Genomic DNA, 14,423 nt, shown 5'->3' with positions numbered 1-14,423 from the left:
AGGAACAAGACAAGGATGTCCGCTTGCACCACATCTATGCAAGATTGTATTGGAAGTCCTAGCCACAGTGATCAGACAGGAAGAGGAAATAAAAGGCATCCAAATTATTATTATTTTTTTTAATTTATTTACTTTTAAAATACATTTGTCTCTGCCTCCCCCGCACCTCTTTCCCTTGTCCCCTCCCACCTTCCCTCCCTCAGATCTTCCCCTTTGGTTTTGTCCATGAGTCCTTGCTATATGTCCCTTGACTTTCCCCTTCCCTTCCCTTCCCCTGCCCCCCCTTCCCTCTTGTCTCTGTTGATTTCTTTTCAAAAGGCATCCAAATTAGAAAGGAGGAAGTAAAACCATCACTTTTTGTGGATGGCATGATAAGGTACATAGAAAACCTTATAGATTCCATTAAAAAAACTACTTGAAGGTGGCAGAGGGGGGAAGAAGAAAGTGGTGGTGGGAAGATGGAGACAAATACATTTGAACAAAAAAATAAATTAAAAAAATAAAAACAACTACTTGACCTAATAAGTGAATTTGGCAAAACAGCAGGATACAAAGTCAATATTCAGAAATTGAAGGCATTTTTGTATACCAACAATGAAATATTAGAATCAGAAATCAGGAAAAAATCTTATTGCTATAACAAGGAGAAAAATAAAGTACCTAAGAAGAAACTTAACCAAGGAGGTAAGAGACGTGTATGCAGAAAGCTACACAACACTGAAGAAAGAAATTAAGGAAGACACAAATAAGTGGAAGCATGTGCCATATTCATGGACTGGAAAAATTAAAATAATCAAAATGTCCATACTACTCAAAGCAATTTACAGATTCACACAATTCCTACTAAAACACCAATGGCAAACTTCACATTACAGAATATTTCAAAAATTTGTATGGAACCATCTAAGACCCTGAATAACTACAGCAATTTTGAGAAAGAAGATCAAAGTAGGAGGGATTACAATACTTGACATCAAACTATATTAAAAACCATTGTAATCAAAAGTCTCACACTGACATAAGAATGGACACATAGATCAATAGAAGAGAATAGAGAGCTCAGAAATAAACCCTTGTTTCTATGGTCAATTAATATTCAACAAAGGGGGCAGAAGTATAAAATCGTGTAAAAATAACTTCTTCAACAGATGGTGTTGAGAGATCTGGACAGTTATATGCAAAAAAAATGAAACCTGATGACCAACTTACATCATACAAAAAAAAAATAAACTCAAGATGGATAAAAGGGTTAAATATAAGTCACAATACGATAAAAGTCCTCTAGGAGAACATAGGCTGGAAAATCTCAGATATTCCATGCAGCAATATTTTCACTAATATGTCCCTTAGAGTAAGGGACATGAAGGAAATAATAAACAAATGGGGCTTCTGAAAATAAGATGTTTCTGCATGGCTAAAGAAAACATCAACAGAATGAAAAGGGAACAAACCATATGGGAAAATATATTTGCCAGTGATACCTCAGACAAAGGTTTGATCTCCAAAATACATGAAGAACTCATATGACCCCACTCCAAGAAGACAAACAATCCAATTAAAAAATGGGCAAAGGACCTGAACAGACACTTTTCCACAGATGACATACAGAGGGCCCAGAGACATTTGAAAGAATGCTCAGCAGCACTAGCCATGAGAGAGATGCATATTAAAACCGCAATGAGACACCAATTTACACTGGTCAGAATGGCTATCATAAACAAATCAACAAAGAACAAGGGTTATTGAAGTTGTGGAGAAAAGGGAACCCTGTTATACTGTTGATGGGAATACAGACTGATGGAGCCACTGTGGAAACAGTTTAGAATTTTCTCTAAAAAGTAAAAATGGAAGTGCCTTTTGACCCATCAATTCCACTGCTGGGATTGTACTATAATAATCTCAAAACTCCAATTCAGGAGAATCTGTGCACCCAAATGTTCATAGGAGCACAATTTACAATAGCCATGTATTGGAATCAAACTAAGTGTCCAACAGTAAATGAGTGGATTAAAAAACAATGGTACATTTACACAATGGAATACTACTCAGCAGAAAGAAAGAAAGAGCTACTACACTTCACAACAGCATGGATGGAACTGGAGAGCATTATTCTAAGTGAAATAAGCCAGGGGGTGAAAGACAAATACCATATGATCTCACCTATAAATGGAATCTAATCAACCAAATAAACAAGCAAGAAAAATAATAACTAGCAACATTGAAATACTAAACCAAGTGCCAGCAACCAGAGGGGAGGAGGAAGGGACATTATGGGGGAAAAGAAAGGGAAGGGTCATTATGGAACATGTGTAAAGGACCCATGGACAAAGCCAAAGTTGGAGGGTAGGGGAAAGTAGTGGCAGGAAAATGGGGACAAATGTAATTGAACAACAATAAAAAAATAAAATAACATATTTTGTAACATTCAGGAATCCCATGGACACATTATAAGACACAAACTAAAGCTAAATAACACATCCAGATCTTCATTTAATATCCTACCAAGCCACACTGAAGGAAAATGTTATTTGGAAATTTATTCTGAATGTTCTGCAAAACAAGAACCATCAACAATGAAATTATACTCACTTATAGGTTGTGCTAAATTCCTTCAGTGTTTCCTCACTCACACCTATTGTGTCTCTGAAAAGGAAAATATTAATTAACTCATGGAATAAAACAAAGAAAAGCAGAAGTTATCCCATGTGAAATAGAAATTTTAGTGAACATTATACTATTTGAGTCATCTATTTCAGAGATTGTCAAACTACGGTCCATGGGCCAAATTCAGTCTGTCACAAGCTTTTGTGCAGCCAATGTGTTAAGAATGGTTGTTACATTTCTTTAATTGAATGTATTGGACTGACATTTGTTAATAACATTAGGTTTCAAGTGTACACTTCTATAATACATCATCTGTGTATTGCATTGTATGAAACTGTGTTCATTGCAGCATTATTCACAGGCTTTACATTTTTACATGGTTGAAAATGATAAAAAAACAGAAGAATGCCTTATTAAGCATAAATTATATAAGATTTAATATTAATGTCTGTAAATAAAATATTTGGAACAGGTGCATGCTCATTCATTTATGAATTATCAGCAGCTGGTTTCTCTCCACAACAACAGAATATAGTAGTTATAAGAGAGTGTATATGGCTCAAAAGTTTAAAATGTTTATAAAGGAAAAGAAATCAACAGAGACAAGAGGGAAGGAAGGAAGGGGGGCAGGGAAAAGGAAGGGAAGGGGAAAGTCAAGGAACATATAGCAAGGACTCATGGACAAAACCCAAGGCGAAGAGCTGAGGGAGGGAAGGAGGGAGGGAAGGGGCAAGAGAAAGTGGTGGGGGGGAGGCAGAGACAAATGTATTTGAAAAAATAAATTAAAATTAAATTAAAAAATAAATAAAATGTTTATAATCAAACTCTCTACAGAAAAAGTTTGCCAAATTCTGATTTAGATAATAAATCAGATTTTAGATAATAATACTGCCAAAAAGCTATGGAAAACTAAAGATTTTTTTTTAAAAAAAACTATTTAGAAAAAAATTGAACTCTCTTCTGCTCTATGCTTTGACTATTTTCTTCTAGAGAAAATTTTACAAAAAGGAATGCTTTCTGAAGAGATTACATAAAATGGTGAAGAAACTCTTAAATGATGAGTAGATTGAGGGCAATAAGAACATTGTCTCTGATTGCCTAATAGAATAAATAGTCCTTTCTGGGTCAGTAAAGAGAGAGGATATTGGTTCTAAACATGGTGAAGGTAATATCTCTGAAGTAGTACTTTTAACCAGTACTTCAAACTCTAGCTCCTTGGAGTTAAGTCCCTAAAACCTAATACCACCCACACCCTTCCCCAGCCCTGGACATAGGTTCTCAGTACTTGGCTTGGATCTGTTGCTCCAGGTTGTGTTGCATTCGCATCCCAAGTTGGTAGAGTTGGTCCCACTGCTGTGCCAACCCAATGGTACTGTATTTGATGTCCAGAATGAGAGCCTCTTCTAAGTTTTCTCCAAGATCCTGAATCTTGGTCAGCTGACGCTTCATTGCCTGGATCTCCTTTTGCTTCCTCTGGAAAGAGAAAAGAGAGACAGTTATCCAGGTCACCAGTTCCAATTTTAGGGATGGAAGCGGAAATAAGAAACACATGAGTTAGGGTTCTCTCTAATTGCTTCTTTTCAATTATATTCAGGAATATCTCTATCCTCCATGAGACATAAATTACTCAGAATAATGATATCACTTCTGTATTCCTCACTTATAAAAATAGTGGGAAGGATAAATGATATGGCCTCAGTCATTCCAGTAATCTCTAATGTGTAAATCAAAGACTTAGTAGTTATATATTACACATAGAAAATTTGCATCATGAACTATCAGCACTATTAATTGTGGTCGAACGATAAGGCCTACTTATGCTTAGCAGTGTTTACTCTTGGACTTCCTTCGTTAGCTTGAGTAGAGTTCAAAAAAAATGTCCCTGTCATTCAGGCACATTATATGCCATTTTTGATATCAGGATCATGCTTTTGCAGCTGGGAGATAATTTCTCCTAAAGAGACATGAATTGCTTATAATAGTGGAGGTTGGTAAGACAACATTAAATATTACAAACACTTGCAGCCCTAAAAAGATCAATTCTGACATCAGTATTTTTCACTATTATTTTTTATTAATTTTTCAATTATAGTTGACCTCCAATATTATTTTATATTCATTTCAGGAGCACAACATAGTGGTTAGACAGTTATATAATTTACAAAATGGTTCCCCAATATGTCTAGTACCCACCTGGTACCATACATAGTTATTACACTATTATTAACTATATTTTCTATGCTACACTTTACATCCCAATGACTATTTTGTGACTACCAGTTAGTACTTCTTAGCCCCTTCACTATTTTTTACCTGTTCCCACCCTCCCATCCGAGCTGGCAATGATCATTTTGTTCTCTGTATCTATAAATCTATTTCTGTTGTGATTGTTTGTTTCATTCTTTAGAATGAACTTATAAGTGAAGTCACATGGCATTTGTCTTTTTTCTTCACTTTTTAAAATTAATTAATTTAAGAACATTGGGGTGCATAGGTTCTTTTGTATTGATGTTTTGGTGTTCTTAGGGTATAGTCCCAGCAGGGGAATCACTGGATCAAAAGGCAGTTTCATTTTCAGCTTTTTCAGGAAATTACACACTGCTTTCCACAGTGGCTGCACCAGTCTGCATTCCCATCAACAGTGGACTAGGGTTCCCTTTTCTCCACAGCCTCGTCAGCACCTGCTGTTTGTTGATCTGTTTATGATGGCCATTCTGACCAGTGTGAGGTGGTACCTCATGGTGGTTTTGATCTGCATTTCTCTGATGGCTAGTGATGCCAAGCATCCTTTCAAATGCCTCTGGGCCCTCTGTATCTCCTCCTTGGGAAAACGTCTGCTCAGGTCCTTTGCCCATTTTTTGATTGGATCATTTGTCTTCTTGGAGTGGAGTTGAGTGAGTTCTTTATATATCTTGGAGATCAAACCTCTATCTGATGTATCATTAGTGAATATATTTTCCCATACGGTTGACTCCCTTTTGATTTTGATGATGTTTTCTTTTGCCGTGCAGAAGCTCCTTATTTTGAAGAGGTCTCACTTGTTTATTATTTCCTTTATGTCCCTTGTTTTAGGAGACATATCAGTGAAAAAATTGCTGCGTGGGATATCTGAGAGTGGCCTGCCAATGGTCTCCTCTAGGACTTTTATGGTGTTGCAACTTATATTTAAGTCTTTTATACATCTAGAGTTTATTTTTGTGTATGGTGTCAGCTGATGATCCAATTTCAATTTTTTGCATGTAGCCATCCAGCTCTCCCAACACCATTTGTTGAAAAGGCTATTATTGCTCCATTTTATGCTTCTGCCCCCTTTGTCAAATATTAGATGCCCATAGAGACCTGGGCTTATTTCTGGGCTTTCTATTCTGTTCCACTGGTCTATAGGTCTGTTCTTGTGCCAGTACCAGATTGTTTTGAGTATAGTGGCTTTGTAGTAGAGTTTGACGTCCGGTTTTGTGATCCTTCCTACTTTGTGTTTCTTTCTCAAAATTGCTGTGCAATGTTCATAGAAGCCGAATTTACAATAGCCAAGTGTTGGATCCAACCTAAATGCCCATCAGTAGATGATTGGATCAAAAATTATGGTACATATACACAAAGGAATACTACACAGCAGAAAGAAAAAAAGAACTACTAAACTTCGCAACAGCATGGATGGAACTCGAGAGCATTATGCTAAGCGAAATAAGCCAGGGGGCGAAAGACAAATACTATATGATCTCACCTATAAGCGGAACCTAACCAACAATACAAAGATGCAAGGAAAATAAGACCAGCAACACTGCTAGGAAAAGAAATCAACAGAGACAAGAGGGAAGGAGGGAGGCGGGGCAGGGGAAAGGAAGGGAAGGGGAAAGTCAAGGAACATATAGCAAGGACTCATGGACAAAACCAAAGGGGAAGAGCTGAGGGAGGGAAGGAGGAGGGGGGCAAGGGAAAGTGGTGGGGGGGGAGGCAGAGACCAATGTATTTGAAAAAATAAATAAATTAATTAAAAATCCTTAAAGAAAAAAAAGAAAAAGAAAATGTTCCATGCATATTTGAAAAGTATGTGCATTTTGCTTCTGTTGCATGTAAGGTTCTATATATGTCAGTTAAGTACATTTAATTTAATGTGTCATTCAATCCACAATATCCTTATTGATATTTTGTTTGGAAGATCTGTCCTAGTTTGACAGTGGGCTGTTAAAATCCCCTACTATCAGTGTGTTCCTGTCTATATCTTTTTTGAAGTCCTCTACGATTTTCCTTATATATTTTGGTGCTCCTATGTTGAGTGCATATAAGTTTTCAATGTTTATGTCTTCTCGATGGATCCTTCCTTTAAATATTATAAAATGTCTCTGTGGGTCTCTTTCTATGGCCTTTGTTTTGAAATCTATTTTGTCTGAATAAGTATTGCTACCCCTGTTTTCTTTTCTTGACCATTTGCTTGGAATATTTTTTTCCATCCCTTTACTTTCAGTCTGTGTAGATCTTTTGTTCTGAGGTGGGTCTCTTGTAGGCAGCATATGTGTGGATCATGTTTTCTTATCCATTTAGCTATCTTGTGTCTTTTGATTGGGGCATTTAGTCCATTTTCACTGAGAGTTATTCATTTTTTCCCTTTGTACTTGTGTTTTTATCTTTCTCACTCTTTTTCTTCATAGTCTTAAACCAGTCCCTTTAGCATATTTTGCAGTGCTGGTTTGGTGAAGGTGTATTCTTTTAGTCTTTAGTCTCGAAACCCCTTATTTCACCTTCCATTTTAATTGAGATCCTGGTTGGGTAGAGTAGTCTTGGCTGCAGGCCTTTGCTTTTCATTCCTTGGAATATGTCTTGCCATTCCCTTCTGGCTTGCTGTTTTTCTGTTGAAAAGTCAGCTGCTAGCTGTATTGTGGCTCCCTTTTATGTTACTACCTGTTTCTCCTTTGCTGCCTTTAAGTTTCTTACTTTGTCTTTGATATTTGCCATTTTCACGATGATGTGTCTTGGAGTAGGCCTCATTGGGTTCTTCTTGAATGGGGCCTTCTATTCTTCCTGGACCCATGAGATCTTTTTCTCCTCAAATTGGAAAAACTTTCCATCATTACTTTTTCAAAGATGTCATCTATCCCTGGCTCCTCTTCTTTCCTTCTGTTATCCCTATTATGCGGATATTATTGCGTTTCAGGTTGTCCTGCATTTCCCTAAATCCCTCTTCATTCTTTTTGAGTCTTTTTTCCATTTCTTGTTCTTTCTGGGAGCTTTTTCTTCCTTGTCCTCCAAGTCGCTGATTTGATCCTCTGGTTCACCTAGCCTGTTTTTGATTTCTTCTATTGTGTTCTTCAATTCAGAAATGGTATTCTTCATAACTTCTTATCTCTTCTTGATAGTTCTTATGTCCTTTTCCAGGCTGATATAGTTTGCTGTAAGATCCTGATAGTTTCTCTGCAGTTTCTCATAGTTGTCTTTGAGCTGGCTGAGCTCATTGAGCTTCCTTGGAGCCATTGTTTTGAATTCCATATCTGATACTTCCCTTGCCTCTATTTCATTTAGCTCTCACTGTCGGGAGTCCCCTTTTCAACTCATTTGGGGAAACTTCTTTTTCTTCTCATTTTTGTGAGAGCCCCCCCCCTTTTTTTTTTTACTTCCTCTTCAATCGATTCCTCTAGAGCCTGATTTTGTGGATTAAACTTCTATGGTAGTAGGCAGGTATTTTTATTTATTTGTTTTCTCTTTTCTTTTTGGGTCTGCCTCTAATGATGTCAGTTGTTGACCGTATCTGACCTTGGGCCATTTGTTTGAGCCTTCCAGGAATCTACTATCTGTGTCTGTTTCCTGTAATTGTCAATCTGGACACTGTGTTCTCATCTGTTAGGTTTAGGTACCAAAGGGTGGAGTAATGTCTCCTGATGGGGAGGCTAACGTGTTCTTTTCGGCTGGTGTCACTCAGGGAAGTAATCTGCCTGAGCAAGATGGAGAACATGGATTGAGGAAGGAGTCAGCACCGGGACTCCCTGTTATTCCACCAGTTCTTTCCCCAACATCTCTGTCTCCAATCTCTCTTCAAGGATCTCTGGACAGCTCTGTTACCCCTTCAGCCAAGGATCCACTATTTTTTCCAGCCATTCTGCACTCATCCACCTGCCCACATGTACACAGGCTGTGTGCAGAGTGTGCAGAGGGCAGGTTTATTGATTCACTTATACCTGAGCGAGATGGTAGCTGCAGAGTGAGAGGTGAGTTATGACTGGGGCTCTGCTGGGCACCGTCTCAGTTCTTTTCACAAGGTTTTCTCACCAATCTTTCCTCAGGCACCAGCCCACTCTGCTGCTGCTTCTACCCAGATATCAAGGAGGGCGGCTGCCACTGGAAATTTTTGCGTTGGCCCTTTAAATGTCTCTTTGCATCTCCAGCCACCTGTCGCTGGCAGAGAGTGCCGCTAAGCTTTTTGGGGTTGCATTTTGTATGTGTGTTTTCCTGGATTCAGCTGTTTAGTTTAGGGGTCCCTGTTTATGATTCAGACCCTGTTCTTCTCAGGGGAATCCAACTGACCTTTTGAATGTCCCTCTGTTGCTGGCACCTGTGGGTGCCTAACCCACCCTTTCGAGCCTCCACTGCACTTCTCACCTGTTTGGATGTGTGACAGTTGATTCCACTGTTTGTCTGCGGCTCCAAAGCTCCTTTCCATCTATAGTTCTGTTGTTTTTCAGGTGATTTGTCCACTATTTAGTCACAATTCCATTTTGGTCTTGGGAGGAGGTCAGAGTGACTCCCGTTCACTCCTCTGCCATTTTTTTTTGTTTTTTTCAAATCTGTATTGTTTTTTCATTACAGCTGTCCCAGTTTTTCCCCTGTTGCTCTCCCCTACCTTGCCCACCCCACTCCCTGCTCTTTCAGTCAGTCCCCACCCTGTTTTCCATTACCATGGGTGTTTTATACATGTTCCTCGACTAGACTCTTCCCCTCCCTTCCCCCATTTTCCCTCTCCTCACTCCCCTCTGCTCTCTGTCAGTTTGAAACATAATATATCACATAAACAAAATAAAAGACAAAAAGCACACAATCATATCACTACATACGGAAAAAGCATTTGACAAAGTACAGCACCAATTTATGATAAAAACACTCAGCAGAGTGGGAGTAGAGTAAGCATTCCCCAACATAATAAAGGCCATATATGAGAAACTAACAGCCAACATTATACTCAGTGGTCAAAAAATTAAGAGCTTTCTCACTAAGATCAGGAACAAGACAAAGGCATCTGATTTCACCACTTTTATTCAACATAGTATTGGAAGTTCTAGCCATAGCGATCAGACAAGGAAACGAAATAACAGGCATCCAAATTGGAAAAGAGGAAGTAAAACTGTCATTCTTTGCAGATGATATGATAGCATACACAAAATACCCCATAGACTCCACCAAAAAATTACTGAACCTTATAAATGAATTTGGCAAAAGAGCAGGATACAAAGTCAATATTCAGAAATTGAATGCATTTTTGTATTCCAACAATGAAATATCAGGAAGAGAAACTAGGGGGAAAATCCCATTGTTACAGCAACAAGAAAAATAAAAGTACCTAGGAATAAAGTTAACCAACAAGGTAAAAACCTGTACTCAGAAAAATATAGAACACTGAAGTAAAAAATTAAGGAAGGCACAAATAAATGGAAGCACATACATTTTCATGGATTAGAAGAATTAATATTATTAAAATGCCCATACTACCCAAAGCAATTGATAGATTCATTGCAATCCCTATCAAAATATCAATTTCATATTTTACAGATATAGAACAAATATTTCCAAAATTTTTATGTAACCATGAATGACCCCAAATAGTACTAGTAGTTTTTAGTGGAATCTTTAGGGTTCTTTATATATAGTGACATATCATCTCTAAATAATGAGAATTTTACTTTGTCCTTTCCAATTTAGATATTTTTTTCCTCACCTTTGATTTCTGTGACTAAGACTTCCAATACTGTGTGGAAAAAAAAAACTTGGTGCAAGTAGACATCCTTGCTTTCTTTTTTCCCCCCCTGATCTTAAGAAGTTCATCCCCCCTCCCATTGACTATGAAGTTACCTGCAGATTTCTCATATATGTCCTTTATTATATTCACATTTCCCTGTATTCTCAGTTTGCTGAGCATTCATATCATAAATGGGTGCTGGATTTTGTCAAATGTATTTTCTGCATCTATTGATATGACAACTGATTTTTATCTTTCATTTTTTACGTGCTGTATCACATTACATGATTTGTGAATATTGAACCAAACTAACATCACAAACTAAACCACACTTGGTCATGGTATATTATCTTTTTATGATATTTATGAATTTGGTTTGCTAATATTTTGTTGAGGATTTTTGCATCTATGTTTATCAGGGCTATTGATTGACAATTTTTTTTTTCAATATCTAAGTCAGATTTTGGGATCAAGGTCTTGGTAGCCTTGGAAAATAAGCTTAGGAGCTGTCTTTCCTTTTTAATTATTTAGAATGGAAAGCATAGGTATTAATTTTTCCTTGAATGTTTGGTAAAATTCACCTACTAAAACATCTTGTCCAGGACTTTTATTTGTTAAAATTTTTTTGATTACTGATTCAATTTTGTTAGTACTAATTGACCTGTTTCATTTTCCGTTTCTTCTAGTAGTGTTCTTGGAAGATTGCATTTTTCTAGAAATTTATGCATTTCTTCTAGATTATCCAAGTACTTGTCATATATGTGTCTGTAATATTTTCCTATACCCCTTTATATTTCTGTGGTGTCAGTTGTTACCTCTTTATCCATTTCTGATTTTATTTCTTTAGTTCATTCCTTATTTTTCTTGATGAGTCTAGTTAAAAGATTATTAATCTTGTTTATCTTGTCAAAGAAACAGCTCTTGGTTTTACAATCTTTTGTATTATTCCTTGAAAATTTATTTCATGTATTTCTGCTCTAATATTTCCTTCTCACTATGGGCTTTGCTTGTTGTTCTTTTTCTAGTTCCCTTAGGTATAAAGTTAGATTGTTTATTTTAGATTGTTTTTAGCTTCCTGAGGTATTCTTGTATTTCTTTGAATTTCCCTGTTATACTACTTTTGCTCTCTCCTATATATTTTGTGTTGTGTTTTCACTTTCATTTGTATCAAGGTATCTTTTGGTTTCTCCCTTAATCTCATTGTTAATCCATTTACTGTTTCATAGATGTTATTTAGCATCCATTTTTTTGTATGTTTTTCAGTTTTTTTCTTTTAGTTCACATTTAGTTTCATACAGTGTGTCTGGAGAAGGAGTTTGATATGATTTCAATTTTCTTAAATTTATTCAGATTTGCTTTGTGGCCTTACATGTGCCCTATCCTGGAAAATGTCCCATGTCAGTTTAAAAAAATGTATATTCTTCTGCTTTGTGGTGAAATGCTCTAAAAATATCAATTAAATCCATCTGGTCTATGCTGACTGTGTGTTTCAGTTGGTTGGATCATTATTCCATGCACCAAGGGGTTGCCCATTTCATTTCTGTGTTGCAAGTTTGACCTCTTGTTGAGGCATGTATGGATGAATCTCAATCTCTCTCTCTCTCTCTCTCTCTCTCTCTCTCAAATTAATTGAAATGTGTTCTCTGAGTGAGGATTATAAAAAAAAATCCATCTTGTCTAATCTGTTATTTAAGGCTACTCTCCTTGATGATTTTCTGTGTAAAAGATCTATCCATTGATGTCAATGGGATGTTAAAGTCCCTAGTGTGAATGTATCACTGTCTATCTCTCCTTTTATGTTTGTCATTATTTGCTCTCTATATCTTGGTGTTCCTTTGCAGGGTGCATAAATATTTACAAGGGTTATTCCTCTGTTGGATTGATCCCTTACCATTGTGAAATGTTTTTCTTTGTCTCTTATTATAGCCTTTGTTTTAAAGTTTATTTTCTGTACAGGTATTATTACTCCATTTTTTTCTTTTTGTTTTCATATATCTTTTCCCCATTTTACTACTTTCAGTCAGTCTGTTTTTCTTTTTTCTTGGTCATAAGTGGGTCTCTCTCAGACAGTATATGATGTCTGTATGGAAAAAGCCCAACCATTGTTATATAATGAGAATGGATTCATGGCATCGATGTAACTGGGCAGCCAAGGAGAGTGGACTGGAATGCACATGTGTGAACAATGACAATTTCATTTTTCTAGTCAGTGATGGCAGTAGGAGCTTTTGAGTCAGCATGTGTACTGTGTGGCTGTCACATTCAGAATGACCAAGTGAGTAGAACAATGAATCTGCATCAAATTTTTCATTAAGTTTGAACATTCTTCCACAGAAACTACTTGGATGATTCACAAGGCCACACTGGCACCTGGTGATTGGGAACTTCATCACAACAACACGTCCATCCATGCATCACATCTCATGTAGAGTTCTTTGGTGAAATATTAAATCACCAAGGTGACTCAGCCCTCATATGCCTAGATTTGGCACCTACCACTTCTGGTTTATCCCAAAACTAAAATCACCTTTGAAAAGGAAGGGATTTCAGACTATGAGATTCAGAAAAATATGATGGGCAGCTGATGGTGGTTGGGAGAACTGTGTAAGTACCCATAGTGCCTACTTTGAAGGAGATTGAGACATCATTGTACTGTGTACAATATTTCTTGTATCTTGTATCTGCTTTAATAAATGTCTCTGTTTTTCACATAGCATAGCTGGATACTTTATGGACAGACCTTTTATGTATGGGAATTGTTTTAATTTCATTTCATTTCACTTTTTAAAAATTTTTTAAATTGTTGTTCAAGTGCAGTTGTCTACATTTTCCTGCCACCACTTTCCCCTTCTCCAGTCACCCCCACCTCCCATGCTCAAACTTTGGCTTTGTCCATGTGTCATTTATACATGTTCTTTGATGACCCCTCTCTTTCTTTCCCCTCTGGTTACTGTCAGTCTGTTCTTTATTTCAATGTCTCTGGTTATATTTTGCTTGCTTGTTTGTTTTGTTGATTAGGTTCGATTTATAGTTGAGATCATGAGGCATCTTTCACTTCCTGGTTTATTTCACTTAGCATAATGTTTGTTTTCTTATCATTTAGCCACTGTATGTATTTTTTTGGAGCACTTAATCCATTTAAATTTAAATTGATTATTGATTGATGTGTGGTTATTGTCATTTTATCATTTGCATTTATCTTCTATTTTCTTCTTACAGAATTCCCTTTTTCAACATTTTTTTGTAACACTGACTTGGTAGTAATTAACCCCTATAATGTTTTTCTTGTCTTAGAAGCTATTTTTCTCTTTTTTGAATCTAAATGATAGCCTTGAAGGATAGAGTGTTCTTGGTGATAGGTTTTTTTCCTTTACATCACTTTGAGTATTAGGTGCTAATGCTGCTTTATCTGAAACATTTCTGTTGAGAAATAGCAGACAGTCTTATGTGAGTTTCCTTGTAGATAATTAATTATTTTTCTTTTGTTGCTTTTAGGATTTTTTCTTTGTTTTTAACTTTTGCCATTTTATTTATGCTGTGTCTTGGTGTGGATCTTTTTGGGTGCATCTTATTTGGGACACTGCACTTCCTGGACTCATATGTGTATTTTCTTTGCCAGGTTATGAAAGTTTTCAATTATTATTTATTCAAATAGGTTCTCAATCTATTGTTCTCTTTCTTTTTCTCCTCTTACTCTTAGGGTGCAAATGTTGTTATGCTAGGTGTTGTCCCTTAAAATGTAGCTACTTTTTTAAAATTCTTTTTTTCTCTTTGCTGTTCTGATTGGGTCTTTGCTCTGACTTTGACTGCAAATCATTGACTCAGTCCTCTGTTTCATATAATCTGCTATTGATTCCTTCTAGTGTATTCTTCATTT

General features: G+C 36.6%; 1 protein-coding gene across 1 annotated transcript in view; it reads right to left on the bottom strand.

The window, feature by feature from the left end:
• The window catches only part of SPTA1 (spectrin alpha, erythrocytic 1), a 161,308-nt gene that overhangs the window by 9,785 nt on the left and 137,100 nt on the right, over positions 1–14,423 (bottom strand). The window contains exons 48-49 of the mRNA XM_054563351.1: positions 3,890–4,077; positions 2,590–2,643 (exon numbers count right to left, since the gene is read on the bottom strand). Of these exons, the coding sequence (XP_054419326.1) occupies positions 2,590–2,643; positions 3,890–4,077 (242 nt within the window). The remainder of the gene's footprint in view (positions 1–2,589; positions 2,644–3,889; positions 4,078–14,423) is intronic.

Source organism: Pteronotus mesoamericanus, unplaced genomic scaffold (genome assembly GCF_021234165.1).
Source record: "Pteronotus mesoamericanus isolate MK-2021 breed Mesoamerican mustached bat unplaced genomic scaffold, CSHL_Meso_final scaffold_705, whole genome shotgun sequence".
Lineage (NCBI taxonomy): Eukaryota > Metazoa > Chordata > Mammalia > Chiroptera > Mormoopidae > Pteronotus > Pteronotus mesoamericanus.
Note: the sequence above shows the minus strand (reverse complement) of the source record. Positions and strands in the feature narration are given on the sequence as shown.